Source organism: Medicago truncatula, chromosome 8 (assembly GCF_003473485.1).
Source record: "Medicago truncatula cultivar Jemalong A17 chromosome 8, MtrunA17r5.0-ANR, whole genome shotgun sequence".
In the NCBI taxonomy this organism is placed as follows: Eukaryota; Viridiplantae; Streptophyta; class Magnoliopsida; order Fabales; family Fabaceae; genus Medicago; species Medicago truncatula.
In genome coordinates this window covers 27,791,172-27,808,466 of record NC_053049.1, presented here as the reverse complement: position 1 = coordinate 27,808,466, position 17,295 = coordinate 27,791,172, and the positions used below count along the sequence as shown (strand labels likewise).

At 32.9% G+C, this 17,295-nt stretch overlaps 1 protein-coding gene across 1 annotated transcript in view; it reads left to right on the top strand.

Moving 5' to 3' along the window:
* Nucleotides 1-14,816, top strand: part of LOC25502853 (probable LRR receptor-like serine/threonine-protein kinase At3g47570) — a 31,528-nt gene extending 16,712 nt beyond the window's left edge. The window contains exons 2-3 of the mRNA XM_039829090.1: nt 12,274-14,259; nt 14,464-14,816. Of these exons, the coding sequence (XP_039685024.1) occupies nt 12,274-14,259; nt 14,464-14,816 (2,339 nt within the window). The remainder of the gene's footprint in view (nt 1-12,273; nt 14,260-14,463) is intronic.
* Nucleotides 14,817-17,295: the final 2,479 nt, after the last annotated feature.

The following is a 17,295-nucleotide window of genomic DNA, read 5'->3' as shown; positions in this document are numbered from 1 at the left end:
TAAATCTAGGGTTAATATTGCATCACGGGTTAACATTTAAAAATAAGAGATGACATTTTGCATAAATTAAATCTAGGGTTAATATAGTAAAGTCACACGAAAAAATTAGGTTAAATCTAGGGTTATATTGCGTCACGGGTTAACGTTTATAAATAAGATATGACATTTTGCATAAATTAAATCTAGAGTTAATATAATTTGTTTAGTAAAATTAAGGAGAAAAATTATGTGCGATTTGTTTATTTTGATTTCCCTAACAATTTACGTTAACATTTTGATTAAATTAAATAGGGTTAATACAGTAAAATTAAGCAAAGAAGTTAGGTTAAATCTAGGGCAAAATTTTGCATTTGAATTAACTTTAAGGAATATGATATTACAATAGTTGTTATATTATTTTTTATGTAGTGTTTTAGGCTCTGTGTTGCAAAATTTTGGTTTACCCAGCTTTGATTTTCACATTTATAAAGGACAACAATTTTCCGTAATTTATAAAATTTCTCCTTCGGAGCTACATTTAAAAAAAAAAAAAAAAGTGTTATTCTTCGCACGGGTTTGTAACTAGTTTGTGGTAAAAATAACTTCTTTTCATCAATGATTTTTGAAGAAAACACATGAGTTTATTTCTTGAAGCAAATATCATAAGTTTTTTTATTTTTTCAACAATAACAAAGCTACTACCGAGGATATGAATTAATTTCTAAAGAGTTTCAAGAGTTTGTGAAAGAGAATTGAATTAGGCTTCAACTAACAAAACAAAACAAATTATGAAGGAAAATTAGAACAATTGTTGATATGGCTCGAATCATGCTCCAAAGTAAGAAACTACCAAAATAATTGTGGGTTTAAGTTGTGGCGTGTGTAGTCTAATTAACTAATAGATCTCCAACAATAAGTATGTGAAAAACACCACAAGATGCATAGAGTGGAAGAAATTCTAGAATATCACACTTGAGGGTCACATATGTTCATATTTTAGACGATAAGAAAGCCAAACTTGACGACAAGAGCTAGAAATTCAACTTTTTTGGTTATCATCAAAGTTCTAAGGGAATCATGTTGTCCACGCTTATCAAAGTTCAAAGAAAAATTTAGAGAAGTTGAACAAGTGTCACGCTCTCTAAAAAAGATGACTTAAAGATATCTATGAGGGAATGGATACTTCGCATTATTATGTCTCTCTTCAAATTATGCATACACAAACTTAGAAGCAGCTACAAAAGATGCAGTGGATAAAGAAATTAAAGACACAGAAAAGAATAGAGCACATAAACTCGACACCCTTCTAAAAAAGCATAAGGCTACCAATTTCTAGAAAGTGTGCAATGAAGGACACAAGGAAAGAATAGTTGCAAAAGGCTACACTGAAGTCTGAAAAGATTGATTGAAATATAGTATTTTTTGCAAGTCGCTCATCAAATTTACCGTAAGAATAGTACTCTCACAAGTTGAAAAACACGAGTTGAGAGCTCCTCATATGGGCGAGAAGTATGCCTTTTTGAATGCAGTCCTATACATTAAGAAACCATAGGGATACAAAGTAAAAAGTGAGAGGGAAACAAGATATTAGCGTTGGAAATATTAATAGGAAATAGATTTCGGATAGATAGGAAAGATAGAATATTAGAGTTGTTGTGCCGTGACAAAAAGCAACTCACATGAAAGCAAATTTCCGGTGGACCTCCGGTGCAATCCAATATCTGATTTTGCTCTCTAAAGTTTACACAACTACGTCGTGCACTCGAGGCTAACACGTTGGAGCTTCACAAACAATGCCCAACATAATTGAGAATAAAATATAAAATAATGAACTTGATTTTTGACAACTTATCTGCTCCCCATTGTTTCCGTACGTCTTTTATATATATATGGTGGCCACACACTGGAAGAATTTCCACACATTACCGTTGCCACCTTCTCATATCACAATCAATGATATATATTGATGGCCATAAACACCCAACGGTTGGATACTTGTTTTGCAACGGTAGACAATTAAACCAAGTGCAAAATTTTTAAGTTTAGGGGGCATTTTGCACATAAGTGCAAAATTTCAAAGGGGTATTTGATCATAACCGTAAACAATTAACAGAAAAATTTGACGGAGGGGTAAATTGATTAACGTTATGCAATTTCAACGGATAATTGAAGTTTTGTTAATTTCATGGGATAATTGACGAAACTTACAATTTCAGGGAAAATTGACTATTTACTCAACCAAATAGTTATATAGTTTTAATGAGACACAAATTTGTAGTAGTAAATGACACTCGATTGTCATTATATTCTACAATTACTATCCAGATAAAGAAGGCATCTTATGGAAAAATCAAGTTTAAGGGACGGGATGGATAATAAATTTTATTTGGTCCATTGAACTAATAAAGTTTTAGGGTCAATTACATAATAAGTGGTGTAGTTCAAAGAGAGGTGTAATAATTGATTGATAATATAGGACATGGTATTAAATGTAAATCTATATACTAATACTAATATAAAAGTTAATGTCCATTGATTTTACCATTTTGCCCTTAAGAGGGGCAATTTGGTAAATTACAAAATTGGTTGAGTTTTTTTTTATTTTTAAGGTTGGCCTATAAATTTCCATTTTTGCCCCGAATCAATTTTTAAATTATTTCCTAATTTTTATATTTTTAATAACTTTTAATTATTTTCCAATTTTTATATTTTAAACTATTTTTAAATTATTTTCCAATTTTTATATTTTAAACTATTTTTAAATTATTTTCTCCCAAATTCAGTTGCTTCTACATTGCCGTTGTGGGAGATTAATGTATCGTTTGACAAACTTCTCTAAAATTTTAAGGACAAGTTAGACCAAATACAATATCAATTAACTACTTACTAAAAAATGTACTTTTTTTAATGCATAAAATTAAATGGAATGAGCTTTGACCAAAAGTTGTTGAATGCTACTTCAAAAACTATTTCTCGACAATTTATTTCACAAGTATCTCTCTTCAATTCACATTGGGAACCTTTTCTTTTATTTTTTAATATTATTTTTGGATAATATGTAATCATAATTCAGACATATTGATTCCTTTTTGGTTCCAATTGTTATCATCCTAAACATTATGTCAATTCCTAATCTCATAAACTGATTATATGATCTCTAAATCAGCTCATACATATTTTATGATGAATCACAATGTTTCATTGTTTTAACATCTTTTCTTTCGAAGAATTTTTTTATGTCGTGATTATCTAAGGTTATTATTTGACCTTAGATAAACATTAAATGTAAAAGTGTGGAGGGAAAAACTAGGTTAAAATTAGAGCTGACATTTTGCATAAATTAAATCTAGGGTTAATATAGTAAAATCACGCGAAAAAATAGGTTAAATCTAGGGTTAATATTGCGTCACGGATTAACATTTAGAAATAAGATATGACATTTTGCATAAATTAAATATAGGGTTAATATAGTAAAGTCACACGAAAAAATTAGGTTAAATTTAGGGTTAATATTGCGTCGCGGGTTAACATTTAAAAATAAGAGATGCCATTTTGCATAAATTAAATATAGAGTTAATATAGTAAAGTCACACGAAAAAATTAGGTTAAATTTAGGGTTAATAATGTCTCACGGGTTAACATTTAGAAATAGGAGATGCCATTTTTCGTGGGTGAGGACAATCCTCATGTTACGGAACCAGTCTAAAAAATTTGTTTCAGTCAATTTTTCTTTTTCGATGAGGGATCGCAAATCGTTGGTTGAAGCGTTATTGGCCATCTACAATTTAAAATGTGCAAAATAAGTATCATGAAAATATATTTAATTTGGTCTTTAATTAAATACGCTCCCACTATTTTACTCAAATCAAATGACCTTCAAACACTTGACTCGGAAAATCCCGTTGGAAGATTTTCTAGTGGATTGAAATCCTTATTTCACCTTGTTTTAAGTCAACGGGGGCTATACTGAAAACTCAGCTATTTAGGTAGGAACATTTCCAATTGTATCCTATACAACTTTCAAATCAATTGGGTGAATAACTCTTTATTCAAATCTATGATATAGAAGTCGTCCAATTATAGCTTCTAAATTTATTCTAATCTTATTAAAATTAATTTACTTAAGTTTGACCCAAAAGAATAACACTTGGGTAAATTGGATTACCGCACCGCAACTTACTAGTATAGAATATGCGCTTCACGGAGGCAAAACCCACATATTTGATATTAGTCTTGAAGGGTGTTAAACATTTGGAAAGCTTTAAACTTAATATTTTGAATTGAAGGATTTTTATTAAATTTGATCTCACCTCACCACGGCTTATATATCATATATATTCGCACTCCAATCAAAACATGCATAACATTTATACAAAATAAAAGTGACATGATTCTGGCCATCCTAACGCTATGACTCTCTCAAGCCAATGAGAGAATCTAAACTAATCCTAGAAACGACCTTGCTTCTCCAAGTTTGACTTCCAGGACTATCCTTACGTCTTGAGCCCTATTACCTCCTTTGTATTCTATTTACATTACATATGAAGAAAACTCATTTTACATACGAGGGAGTGGATGAGAAGAGAATGTACAATAGAGATATAAGAGAAAGGCACGACACGCAGGCCGTATTTTAATATCCAAACGAAATAAAATAAAAGGACTAAGGCCATAATCATTCACATGATAATAATAATAACAAACACACTTTTATTATTATTAATTATTCCTTATAATTAAATAAATTAAATTAAAATTTGACATATGATCATCCTACGCAGATTAGCCGGGGGTTCCGCTGCCCGGTCAGCAGACGGTGGTTCCATCCTCATCAAGCAACAATATCTTCAATCCCTTTCTTGAAATAACTCGAGACATAGCAATATACAACTGACCATGAGAAAAAACGGAATGGGGGAGATAAAGTCCAACCTGACTCAACGACTGACCTTAACTCTTGTTAATAGTCATAGCAAAAGAAAGAGCCAACGGAAACTGTCGCCGTTGAAAATTGAATGGGATCTTCTTATCAGATGGAACCAATGACAACCTTGGAATAAAAACTTTCTGATTGATGTTGCTTCCTGATATAACCTTTGCCTCCAAGACATATGTTCCCATCCTTGTAATTATTAAACATGTTCCATTGCAGAGGCCTAAATTTTGGTTGATGTTTCTCAATAACATAACAGGAACACCCACTTTCAACCTCAACTTATGAGCTGGAAGTCCATAAGCAGTTATCGTGTTCAAAAATTCCGGAGTATGCAGAAAATGCCCTTATCTCTGCAATGTCGGTAGCATTGCCTCTAGATAAAAGCCGCATGTTTGTGGTTAGTGTAAGTACCTCACAAAAATCCCAAAGAGATGAAGAATTTATAGTGCCATGAACAACTTATTGTCTTGTTCCTTTAGGTATGACTGGAAGTATCTGGCGAAAATCTTTGCCCAAAACAACTACTTTTCCTCCAAAGGGGATATCCAATCGGCCATTATTATAGGTTCGTAGAACGTCCCTGAATGCATGATCAACAGCTTCAAAGCAGTGCTTATGAAGCATTGTATTGTTGCTTCATCACATATGATCAACTTTGCTCTGGCTATTAATGTTGCAAGATCACTGTCCTGAGTTATAGTGCACGATAATGATTCATGAATAACTATAGGAATGTTAAACCGTGAATGTGCAGTTCTACCTCCAGGAATGAGCAAAGCTGCGATACCACTTGAAGCGACTACTATAACAATTTCACCCCTTGATCTAATTGTTTCCACTAATGATCTCCAAATATATGTCTTCCCGGTTCCACCATAACCATATAAGAAAAAAAGACCAGGTTTCTTGTCGTCTACTCTATTCATGATTGTATCATACACTTGTTTTTGTTCAACCGTCATTGTTGACATAAATTTCCCTATCCGGTGCTGGCATTTCAGGGTAATCATCCATACTAACTCCATGACACTGTAAGCATATCTCAATTTCAGCCAAGGTGTATGTCTTTAGCTGGTCAGTAGTTAATACCAAATCTACATTCCCATTAAAAGCTAAAGTTATTTTGAAGGAATAATAAGATATATTGAAAAATATAAATGCATTAATTGCCTGGTGAAATACCTGGAAACTGCAAAATCCTCTGTTGCCAGTGCAAAATATCTTTGCTTAAACATTCCCAAGTGCTATTCCACACAGTATCCGACCGAGATATTTGTTGTGACACCAATAAAGTAACAAACAAATGCCGCAAAAACGTTCCAGTGCCCCAAAGACTTGCTTCAAAAATTGCATCTATAAATTCTTTGTCATCCTCTAGCAATCCTCTTGCATAACATGCTTCTTTAAATGAGTTTTTTTACAATTCGCCCTACAGTCTTTATTTCTTCAAAAGACGTCGGACCTTTCACATAATCAACAAAGTTCTCAAGTAAAATATCTCACCCGAACCAGGCGGAACAAAGTGAACTCTACCTACTAAATACCCTCTCTTCCGCGGAGACCAGTAATGCCTCCTTGCTTTCTAAACAAACTTACCAGGGAACTGATTGTATGTTAGATTTCTAGCTTCGGGATATATTCAATTAGCATCAAACCATGCCAAAAACTTTGTGGCTTGGATAATTGGATTAGCAATAACCTCCTCAAGATCATCATTATCGTTGTATACTACACCTTGTTCATTCTCAAGATCGATACTCAACCGTTCTACAGATGGCCTTCTAAAATTTATATCAAACGAAAAAATACGCCATGCTGCTTCACATGCAGATAGTGAAGGAAATCATTACGAATTAGACACGAATTAGTGATTCGATTGTTACCTCGAAGTGTGAAAACGAAAACTGAAAGCTGGAACTCGAAACCGGAATCACGATCACAGCAAAGCAAGCAGCAAGCAGCAAAGCCTCTAGCAAGTCCACACGAATAGTGCTCCTCCAAAACTCGGTGCTAGCCAAGGAATCAGAAGTCTCAGAGAGCTAGGGTTTCTTCAAAACGCGTAACCTCAAACTTTAGCACTAGGATTCTATTTATAGAACTCCTTGTGTGCTATGCAAGTCAGAAGTCACTATTGGACTTCACAAAGCCCAATAACGAGTTTAGTAATTTTGCTAACTAATTACCATTATTTACTAAACGCACCCCTTATATAATTCGTACTTATATATTTCTCTTTTGACTGTTCTTTGTGTGTGACCCTATAGGTTCTAGTCACGTTGGCAATAATATTAAATCTTACATTTAATATTATAAACAATGAGCGGTATCTAGCAACACATCATTGCTACCCAAGTGACAAGAATGTCAAGTGATCTGACGAAACCTTTCATGATAATATTCATGCGTACAATTACTCCTTTGTCTCGATACCTTTTATTGATCTCAAGGCATATGTATTGTCACCCTTGTATAGATCAATAATTATATTTCTTGATTCCGAAATATACTGAATAACGAATAAGTCCAATATCTCATATTGACTTAGTTCGTCATGGCTATGCAGTTTTACAGTCATATTTCATCAAGAGGCCTAAAGATATATCTCCTGTTTATGAGGAGGGACAAATCCCATCTAGGACACTCATGCCCCTTAGCATGATTCATCAAGTGCCCATCAACCAACACTATGATTATCCTTTTACAGACAACGTTAGAATGGCAACAAAGCACTTGAGTCCACATCTAGGGATCATAGTGGTTTCAGGTCTAAGAGTGATATACATTATTATCATTGTGAGAATATCTTATGACAGTTTCATAACTTACTATGTAGTATTCTCACGGTGGGTCAATCCAATATAAATATTACTCCTAATATTTATATCTATGTATAGACTTGATATCTCATATCTATGACCCATGAGATGCAGTCATCAGTCTACATACATAATAGTCTCGACGCTTTATTATTATCCTTTATTCATATTAAAGCTTTGACTACGGATACATTTTAAGAATAGCGTTCTCTAAGATAATGTAATCTCATGATTAAGTCACACTTAATATATTATTACACGAACTATCTATTCTAAGGACTTTATTAACATTATCTAAATATAATAAAGAGTGTCATATATTATTCAATAATAAAAGTCATGATACATAAGATAGGTTTATCATAAACTATTTGCCCCTAGGGCTTACACAAACAGATAGATACCGACAATCGTAGTACAACGTTATCTCATCAACACAGTCGTAATCATTCCTTCCATAACCACCGCTATAAAATGTAACTGTCACACGATCATGGCCTTTGTTCACATATTTAAAAAGATATTTTATGGACCTTGTTTGATTGCACCACTCGATATTCATATGAGCATATCACTTTAAGAGGAGGTGCTTGTTATACGGAACAACATACCTATTGTCCACGAATTATTTTCCTTTTTCAATATATACCCCATTGTTTCGCCTTCTGTAAACAGGAAATCCATCAGCATCAATAATAGTCTGATCGACAAATATCTTTGGAAAGTGTTTAGTGCATTTCCCATTCTTGATACACGGAGAACTTGTGTATTGAGGACCGCACGGACCATGGATCATAAGTGAAGAAACGATATCAAACAGCACCGGTTCTTTCTCTTTATCAGGCAATTTCAGCTGATATTATTTTATCGATGTATCTACCTTGAATATCTCTAAATCTAGGATGTAGAAACACCAATATATGAGCATGTGGGAGTCCACGTTTTTGGAACTCGATCGTGTAGATAACTACAACATAGTTGAAATCATATATTAAAGTGAGAAATTATACCACAAAAAATCTAATAAACACAATCTGGTACGATAAAATATTGAAAATAATTAATTTCAAACAAACATGGTTTACCTGACTTTACTTTACCAAAAACATCCCCTTCCTTAATATCCTTTATCAACTGATTCAATTTGATTTTGAATATTCGGGTAACTAAATAAGGTCGATCCTCTGACTTGAGGGTGTATCTCTTCAAAAAATCAACCAGCTCAGGCCATTTGTGGTTGCATGTGAATGTTATAAATAAATTTGGATAATCCGCCCAACCACAAATAGCCATAGCATCTTGGTAATTTAGTATCATATATCGTGCACCACCAACAAAAGCCAATGGTAGAACAATTCGTTTATCCAGATGTAGTTGGATCAGTTCCCCCCTTAAAACAGCCTTTGTTAATCCCTTGTACATCGATGCTCTCAGCTGTTTCTGATGAAGGCGAAGATACTGAAGTCTTGCAGCCTCAATAGTGCTAAGCGCTAGGCGCTGCACCTCTAGCGCCAGGCGCCTAGGACAGGGCAACGGGAACGTTGTTCCGTGTCCGGTTGCTTGGGGGTGGTCGTGTAGGGGTCCTAAGAGATCATTTTGAAGTGTTCTTTTGCTGTTTTCACTTACTTTTCTACTGGAACAAACTTGGCTTTATTGAAACTTAGATTTTCTATATGGTTTGAAACTTGAGTTTATGTCGCTTCGTTTTTTTTCTTCGGAAATTGTCGGAACTTGGAATTTTGTGAACAAAAAGGGTTGCAAGCTTGGTCTATATTTCATATGGGCTTAGGCAATGCTTGTGGAGTTGGTACAATGTCTTAATCATGTCAAACTTGATTTTCGGGTGGGATTGTGAAATCTGTAAACTTGGGATTTTCTCATACCGAACTTAGGCTAATCTTTGAACTAATGATTGATAGTTCGTAAGTTTCCTATGCTCATACTTATATGATTTATTAAGATGGAATTGTAGGTTTTCAAACTTGAATAAGTTACGTTGCTTTGAAAATTATCAATGTTGGCCGTTTTGCCACTTGATACGGACTTTGTCGAAAACGATATGTGGATAGCTTTATGTGATTAATGAAGATATGTGGGTAATTGTTAAGTGTTGAATATGATGTTTATCATAAGGCGTTGTATTTTCCTCCTTTACTTGGATGATAATAAGTTGTGCGAAGTTGTTGAACCATAGGATATAGTTGAAGTTGATTTAACGAATACATGTTGTATTTTCTCCTTTACTTGGATTGTGAGAAATAGTATGATGTTGTTGAACTATATGATATAGTTGATGTGGATTAATACATATATGTTGATTGGTTGGTGAATACATATATGTTGATTGGTTGTGATATTGTTGGTGAATACATATGTGTTGATTGGTTGTGATATTGTCGGTGAATGCATATATGTTAAGTGATGGTGATTTTTTTGGTGATTAAATGAATGATGATAATGTGGTGATGATTCTTAATTGAATTATGACTTGATTGATTGTGTGGACGTAAATACTTGATAATGCAATTGTTGTTGAAGTTGATAATGTAAAAGGTGTACTTTTACATAGTTGAATTGTAAGAGGAGGTGTCCTCTTACATATGATGTGCATTTGGCATCATGGAGTGACGGCATAGACGTTGTTGGTGGCGGTACCGCATGCATCTAGAAGAGTCTAGAACATTGCATGCATTTGAATAGTTGACGAGTTGTGTCATAATTGAATATGTGACTTGTCGAATTGTGCATTTGGTGAATGTTGTGATTATATGGATTGGTGTATATGTACATTGGTGAAGTTTGTTGATGGTTGTGAATGATTAAACTATGCTCTAATTGCATGTCTCACTTGCTTGTGCTTATACACTTGGTGAATCTAATTGATGATATTTATTTTAGTAATAACAATGAGGTGAGAATTGTATATGTATATACATATGATGTGGTGATTCATTTGATGATGATTGCTTGCTTATAAGCTTGAAATGTATGGAATGGGGGATAATAATCATGTGATGCTAGTATTATAGGAGGGATGTTTATGTATATGTGCTATGCATGAATTCTTAAATGCTTATGTTTGTTTATGTTGATTATGATTGATGTGAAGCTTACCCAGTGGATCTGTCATGGACCGCCTACCTGTTTGTATGAATGGGTAGACGGCGTGCAAGATTAGTTTGCTTTTGGTGTGCTTGGTGATTGCTTGGATAGCGGGAGCTATCTCCGTTATCGTTTTTTGGAGTCTTAAATGTAGGCTATGATCTAGGATGTATGTACTTATGATTATTCTAGATTGTTTGTTTATTCTGGACTTGTTTATGTTGTGAAGATTTGCCCAATTGTCGGGATTTGGAGAATTGATATGATGATGTATTTTGATCTCATGGCATGTATACTTTGAGATGTATGATTTATATCCGCTGCGACTGTTGAGAAAATTTATATATGCATGTTGTTTAGATTGTTGTTGAAGAAGTAGCATCTATTTCTTGAATATATGTTTTATTCGCATGTTTTATCGCTTTAATAGAAGTAGGGAGTTACACACCCTATCGCACAAAATCACCACCCTAAGCCGATCTTGGCCGTCCAACCAATCTCTAACCAAATCCTAGAATCTCCAACGGATTTCACAAAAGCAGTTACAACGAGCTCATCTATATAATCGTGGTACCACCGCCACACCCACAATTACATTTTACACACTTTTTTTGTGTTTGCTATTATCACCGATCATTCAATTACTGGCCCTATTTTCTTCATTGATCAGTACTTTTTATCCTCAAAGTTTGTGACTTTTGTGTTTTACATGTGATGTTAACAGATTTAATGTAATTGTGAATAGATTTACATGTGATGTTAACTTATTTCTCATATATATAATTTTGAATAAATTTTAATAAAATGTCGACTTTCAATTATTGTTGTTGTAAAATTAACCATTTTACTAAAAATAGACTATTTTGACAGATACATATCAGACAAAGTTTTAATTTATATCTTAAATATAATTTTTTTATTATTGATAATGTTTAGATTTTTATATTCTAATCTTTCTTTATGATGATTTCTAATATATTTCTAACTGTAGACACGTGAATAGATAGCTAAACAAACACACAAATAGATAATCAAGGAGCATGTGCATGTTTTTTTCTTCACATTTTAATAAATAAAAAATCAAACATCATCCAATGTAAAAATAAATATACAACGGTTGAAAAGTGTTCCTGATATTTCACGAAAGACAAATTTTTGTTGAAAAGTATTCTTGATATTTCATGAAAGACAAATTTGTTGTATTTTTTATTGACAAAACAAATTTTTTCTATTTAGCTTTTTACCTTTTTATTTTATCTTTAAATTTAATTTCTTTTTACTTTTCTAAAAAATGCCAAATTAAAGTCCAATCCTATTTATCACATGAGATGATTATACACTACCTCGGCATGCAAAAAAAAATGAAGGAAAAAGGTGGTCTGTTTATTGTCCCTTTGTGTTCCCAAAATATTAATAACATTGTTTCTTATCCATTTTCAGGTACGATTCCCAAGGAGATTGGTTATCTTGATAAACTTGAGCGACTATTATTGTTTAACAATAGGTTAAGTGGATCTATTCCTTCCAAAATCTTGAACATGTCATCACTCACTGCTTTAGTGGTTGATCATAATAGTCTCTCAGGCCCACTTCCATCAAATACGGGATATAGCCTTCCTAGTTTGCAATATCTATACTTGAATGAAAACAATTTTGTTGGAAATATTCCAAATAACATATTCAACTCTTCTAATCTGATTGATTTTCAATTGTATGACAACGCATTCAGTGGAACTCTACCCAATATTGCTTTTGGAAATTTAAGATTCCTTGAATTCTTTCTCATATATGACAACAATTTGACAATAGATGATTCTCATCAATTCTTTACTTCCTTGACAAATTGTAGATATTTGAAGTATCTAGACTTATCAGGTAATCATATACCCAATCTTCCTAAGTCAATTGGAAACATAACTTCAGAATACATCAGGGCAGAATCATGTGGAATTGGTGGTTATATTCCCCTAGAAGTTGGAAACATGAGCAACTTGCTATTTTTTGATATGTATGACAATAATATAAATGGACCAATACCTCGTTCAGTCAAAGGGTTACAGAAACTTCAACATTTGAGTCTTAGCAAGAATGGACTACAAGGATCATTTATTGAAGAGTTTTGTGAAATGAAGAGTTTGGGTGAGTTGTATCTAAACAATAACAAGCTCTCTGGAGTTTTACCAACATGTTTGGGAAATATGAGTTCTATTATAAGGTTATACATAGGATCTAACAGTCTGAACTCTAAGATACCTTCCTCTCTTTGGAGTGTCATAGATATCTTACAGGTAGATTTGTCCTCTAATGCGTTCATCGGTAATCTGCCACCTGAGATTGGGAATTTGAGAGCAATTATACTATTAGACCTATCAAGAAATCAGATTTCAAGCAACATTCCAACAACCATCAGTCCCTTACAAACATTGCAGAAGCTCTCCTTAGCAGATAATAAACTGAATGGATCAATTCCTGAATCACTTGGTCAAATGATAAGCTTGATCTCTTTGGACTTGTCCCAAAATATGTTAACTGGTGCTATTCCAAAATCCTTAGAATCACTTGTGTATCTCCAAAACATCAACTTCTCATATAATAGATTACAAGGAGAGATTCCTGATGATGGACATTTCAAAAATTTCACAGCTCAATCATTTATGCATAATGATGCACTTTGCGGAGATCCTCACTTCCAAGTACCTACATGTAGTAAGCAAGTTAAGAAATGGTCAATGGAAAAAAAGCTTATATTGAAATACATACTTCCCATAGTTGTGTCAGCCATTTTGGTTGTTGCTTGCATCATAGTTTTAAAACATAATAAAACGAGAAAGAATGAAAATACTCTTGGAAGGGGTTTGTCAACTTTGGGAGCTCCAAGAAGAATATCATATTATGAACTTGTGCAAGCAACAAATGGATTCAATGAGAGTAATTTCCTTGGAAGGGGAGCATTTGGATCTGTTTATCAGGGCAAGCTTCTTGATGGTGAAATGATTGCCGTTAAAGTAATTGATTTGCAATCAGAGGCAAAATCAAAGAGCTTTGATGCAGAATGCAATGCGATGAGAAATCTACGACATCGGAATTTGGTAAAGATTATCAGCAGTTGCTCAAATCTTGATTTCAAATCATTGGTGATGGAGTTCATGTCAAATGGAAGTGTAGAAAAATGGTTATATTCAAATAACTATTGTCTAAATTTCTTACAAAGGTTAAATATAATGATAGATGTTGCATCTGCATTGGAATATCTTCATCATGGTTCTTCAATACCTGTGGTTCATTGCGATCTAAAGCCTTCCAATGTCTTGTTGGATGAAAATATGGTGGCACATGTTAGCGATTTTGGTATTGCCAAGCTCATGGATGAAGGACAATCTCAAACTCATACACAAACTTTGGCTACTATTGGATATCTTGCACCAGGTCATTTCTTATCTTTTACTTCTTAACATTATCTTGTTTATGTTTCAGTCCCAACCAATCTATTTTATTTTGTCAACAAAAAACATCTACAACAAACATTAGTCATCAACATGTTATATTAGTAAATAATGTGTACATTGTATGGATCTAAGCCTTAACTTTAAGAATATTTGATTACTAGTAATAACTAGGCTTAACATGCAGAGTATGGTTCTAGAGGAATTGTTTCTGTCAAAGGAGATGTGTACAGCTATGGAATTATGCTAATGGAAATCTTTACAAAGAGAAAGCCAATAGATGATATGTTTGTTGCAGAACTAAGCTTGAAGACATGGATCAGTCGATCATTGCCTAATTCCATTATGGAGGTCATGGATTCAAATTTAGTCCAAATAACTGGGGACGAAATTGATGATATATTGACTCACATGTCATCTATTTTTAGTTTAGCTCTGAGTTGTTGTGAAGATTCACCTGAAGCAAGAATCAATATGGCAGAAGTTATTGCTTCACTAATCAAAATCAAGACTTTGGTTGTTGGCGCAAACGCAGTCTAGTTATTTTCATTTGTAAACTGATGTAATTTTTTTCCTTTTGTAATGTTTGTGTTTGATGTTTTCAATATTGTTTTGTATTGATGTCTTGCTACTTCTGGTTGGTCCTTTCAACTGTTTTTGTATGAGATTGAAGTACATTATCTTCTTAATATATTTCCTTTTGCGTTTAAAGAAATCAACTAGTGAATAAGGATCATCACAGAAGCATGTAAATCGTGTGTACTATATCCATATATATTGTATACCCTCTCAATTATTATTATTATTATTATTTTTAATTTAATTTGAAGTTTATTAATGGTGCAGTCTTTGGAGGAGAGTAGTGAGGGTCTTGACTCATTGTGTACGAATGGGAAGAAAAGATCTTATATTACTGAACTTTCTAATCAGTTTTTTGGTTGAATATTTCTGCCTTTTTTGTCATAGTAGGTTGCTACATAATTGTGCATAAAAATATTTTTGGACATGCTTTTCATGAATTTGGAGACTTGTATATGATCAAATTTTGTTTTGTACTTTAACAAGCCTAAGGGACGACTTAGACAAAAACGAAGATGATATTTCCTTTCTTACCAAGTTTCTTAAGCTTTATGTCCCTAATATAGTTTTGAGAAGCTTTAAGTTTCTCAAATGTCTCTAATATAATTTTCAAGATGTGGTGTTGCTAATTGAATGATGATGAAGATGTTCATAGACATATTAAAGGCCCAAGACAGGGAAATATATGAAGATGAAGATGAACTTTCAGATCCTAAGCTTGAAATCATTATCCTGCCTCAAAAGTACAAAAACAGATTATATATCATACATTGTTTTCCCAAAATCAACAAGCAAAATGGATGTTAGAAAAAAACAATTTCTTCTAGTAATTAAACTCTAAGATGATATATCATGCATTGTTGTTCCGGCCTTTGTCTCCGACATCGTTTACAAAAATTCGCTAATAAATGTCCAAATTCACTAAATTTGTAATGCATATTGGTCCATTCACCATTGGACTATTCTAGTTTCTGCATAATTGCAGGTTTTTCAGTTTTGGTTGAGAATTCATCTTAAAATTGGTTTGATGAAACAAGAATTGTATAAGTTTACTCTATAGATAATACAGTATAAATGCCGAAATTGCTAGGCCGGACGCCGTGACCTATTAAGATGAGAGAAAGGATTTATTTTTATTCTTGGTTGCAAGAATACTGGCTTTTGCATTAAACAATTCCTCATATGAGTAGCAAAGTATACTATAAGGGGTTTTCTTAGCTTGGACTGTGTGCAGGAGTTGTACTTTAACTTGTCTTCCGATAATCCTATGTATATTTTAAGGGGTAAATTCTTATACAGAATGTAATGTCAAGTGCTTCTTTATTTATTTTGAAGAATCAACACTTCTAATCAAAAGTGTGTTCGTGTTTGTGTCGCTTCTGAATCTTTCATGTATGAAAGCATCTCACGTGTCAAACGAAGCATGCAGATTGCAGACACTTCTCTTCATCTTAAGTTCTGTTATGCGTTCAACCGTTGCCTCATGACAAACTTTATTTTCATAAGTATCTATGTTCTAATTTAGTAATTTGTTGATCCAAGTCACCAACATAAAGACGATTCAAATTTTGCAGCACATCCATTGCAATTTCCTCAACAAGTTAAAATTATGTTATGAGAAAAACACTCAAATAGTGAAAGAAAGAAAACATTTTGTGCACACTAATGACAAGACATCCAACCGGAAAAATAAGTAAGACTGCATTTTAGAAGTCAGTCAACGAAGAAATTGTTGGGTGACATAACTAAGAGGTGAGTGTAGTTGGGTGACATTATTACATTTTACAATAGGAGAAATTCTACTATATATGTTTTCTTGTAGTCCATAAACAATATGCTGACCGAAATTTTTTCCATTTAACATAGTAAAATCATATTTTTCAGTTCATATAACATTTTCTTGAAGTCCATAAACAATGCTGACCGAATTTATTTTTTTTTAAGACTGAAAATAAGATTTTAATTAATAGGGACTGATTATTTTTTAAAATATTTATAGAAATAAAAAAAACATATTTAACACTTGAAAAATAGAAAATGTTAAAAGAATTATTTTTCTAACATTCTTTCTAATACTTATTTATTTTTTAGTTGGTGAAATCAATATGGATTCTATATATTAAAAATTAGTCTAACATAAAATGGTGAGACAATATCACATGAGTTCCACCAAATTAAAAAGTGAACATCTTAGAGTGTTAAAAAAAGGGTTAATAGGTCTTTACCCCATGTAATATAGGTCTTTTCGGTTTTTCCCACTGTAAAATGTTTATTTTGATTTACCCCCTGTAAAATATTTTTGTTTTGATTTACCCCCCTAATATGCCAAACAAAAATGAAAATTTCTTGAAAAATAAAATAAAATTGGTTTTTGTTTGGCCTATTAGGGGGGTAAATCAAAACAAAAATATTTTACAAAGGGTTGAATCAAAATAAAAAT